This window comes from Octodon degus, unplaced genomic scaffold, assembly GCF_000260255.1.
Source record: "Octodon degus isolate 3935 unplaced genomic scaffold, OctDeg1.0 scaffold00050, whole genome shotgun sequence".
Taxonomy (NCBI): Eukaryota; Metazoa; Chordata; class Mammalia; order Rodentia; family Octodontidae; genus Octodon; species Octodon degus.
In genome coordinates this window covers 5,849,818-5,851,608 of record NW_004524626.1, presented here as the reverse complement: position 1 = coordinate 5,851,608, position 1,791 = coordinate 5,849,818, and the positions used below count along the sequence as shown (strand labels likewise).

At 54.9% G+C, this 1,791-nt stretch overlaps 1 protein-coding gene across 1 annotated transcript in view; it reads left to right on the top strand.

Moving 5' to 3' along the window:
- The first annotated feature begins 1,491 nt into the window (after window positions 1-1,491).
- Window positions 1,492-1,791, top strand: part of LOC101568954 (40S ribosomal protein S13-like) — a 5,626-nt gene continuing 5,326 nt past the window's right edge. Inside the window, exon 1 of the mRNA XM_023716916.1 lies at window positions 1,492-1,787. Coding sequence (XP_023572684.1) covers window positions 1,497-1,787 — 291 coding nt within the window. The 5' untranslated portion in view covers window positions 1,492-1,496. The remainder of the gene's footprint in view (window positions 1,788-1,791) is intronic.

The following is a 1,791-nucleotide window of genomic DNA, read 5'->3' as shown; positions in this document are numbered from 1 at the left end:
GTCAGGGTGAGAATCTCACCAGCCAACCTCAAGTCTCAAAAACCTGCTGATGTCCCCCAGGATCACTGCCCCACCCATCTCGTGCATACAAATGCATGACTTTGCCCCTGTCATGTTTCCCAGCTTTTCTCCTTGCCCACTCCTCATTGTCCAGTCCTCAAGTTCTTGTTTTCCTTTTATTTTTGTTGTACCTTTCTACACGTAATTCCTCTTTTGAGTTCTTTTTTTTTTTTTTTGCGGAACCAGGGATTGAACTCAGGCCCTTGCGCTTGCCAGGGAAGCGCTCATTCTACTGAGCCATCTCCCCAGCCCTCTATGGTTCTTTCATAAATTCAGGTTCCCACATGGATGAGTCTTCCCTTGGACCCAGCCCCAATAGAGAGGGAGAGGTGTCCCATGCTGTTTTTTGAGTGGCCTGCTCTGCCTGGATATTCCACTTCCTCTCAGAAGCCATAGAAAAAAGCAGAGTATCAGCTAGGAATGGTGGTGCATGCCTGTAATCCTAGCTCTAGGAGGCTGAGGCAGGAGGATCATAGTGGGTTCCAGACCAGTGTGGGTTTGGGCTGGGGAAATAGTTCAGTGTCATAAGTACTGCCTGGCCCTTATTTGTTTATTCTTGTACCACCAGGACAACCCAGGAGCTCTCTCCTCTGCTACACACCCCCTTTTAGTTTCTATTTTGAGACAGCATCTCTGAGTGCCAGGCTAGCCTAAGAATGTCTCTCCATCCAGGTTAGAGCCCTGTACGAGCAGCTGCTTGCTTGACAGCGCTAGGGCTGGAGCCAGTGCTCCGTGTGTGCCAGGCCAGGTTTCATCAGAACCTCACCCAGGTGCCTGGCCCAACACACTCCCGGAACCCACTCACTAACCATGCAGGGCTGGCACAGCTGTGTGGAGCCCACTCAGGCTGGAGGCCACTGTGACACCTCTGCTCCCAGGCACACAGGCAGGGCCCTGGCTCCCAGGGGCCTTGACACTGCTGGAAAGGCGGCCCTGGTCGCTGCTTGGCCACCTTCCATGGGGACCCTATGGAGCCTGGGTCACCTGGGCAACACTTCCTCAGGCCACCGCTGCTGCCATGTCACTCCCACAGCAGGTGACCAAGGCCCAGCTCAGCCCCATCAGGAAGGCCCCGGGGCCTCCTGCCAGCAGGGGGCAGCAGCCGCCCACAGGGCCTCCGAGGCTGGAGGCTGGAATGGAGGATTCGGAGCCTGGGCACCCTGCCCCTTCCTGTCAGAGGCCATCAGCCCACTCCAGCGGTGGTTCCTGCTGGCACTGTCCCGCATGCACCCCACACCACATCAGGCAGGTCCACTGAAAGGCGAAGGAGAAGGAGGATGGTCTCTGACAGTGGGGACATTGCAGAAACCATGGGAGCTGCTAAGTGACTCGCTAAGTGACTGTGACCATACTGACTGATTGCACTGAATACCAGGAGACACAATCCTGTCACAAAGAACACCTGCTTGTTTTTTTGCTTCCAGACCGCCGCCATCATGGGTCGCATGCATGCTCCTGGGAAGGGCCTGTCCCAGTCTGCTCTGCCGTATCGCCGCAGTGTCCCCACATGGCTGAAGCTGACGTCTGACGACGTGAAGGAGCAGATTTACAAACTGGCCAAGAAGGGCCTGACTCCCTCGCAAATCGGTGTGATCCTGAGAGACTCTCATGGTGTTGCCCAAGTCCGTTTTGTGACGGGTAATAAAATCTTGAGAATCCTTAAGTCTAAAGGACTTGCTCCAGATCTCCCTGAGGACCTCTACCACTTAATTAAGAAAGCAGTTGCAGTTC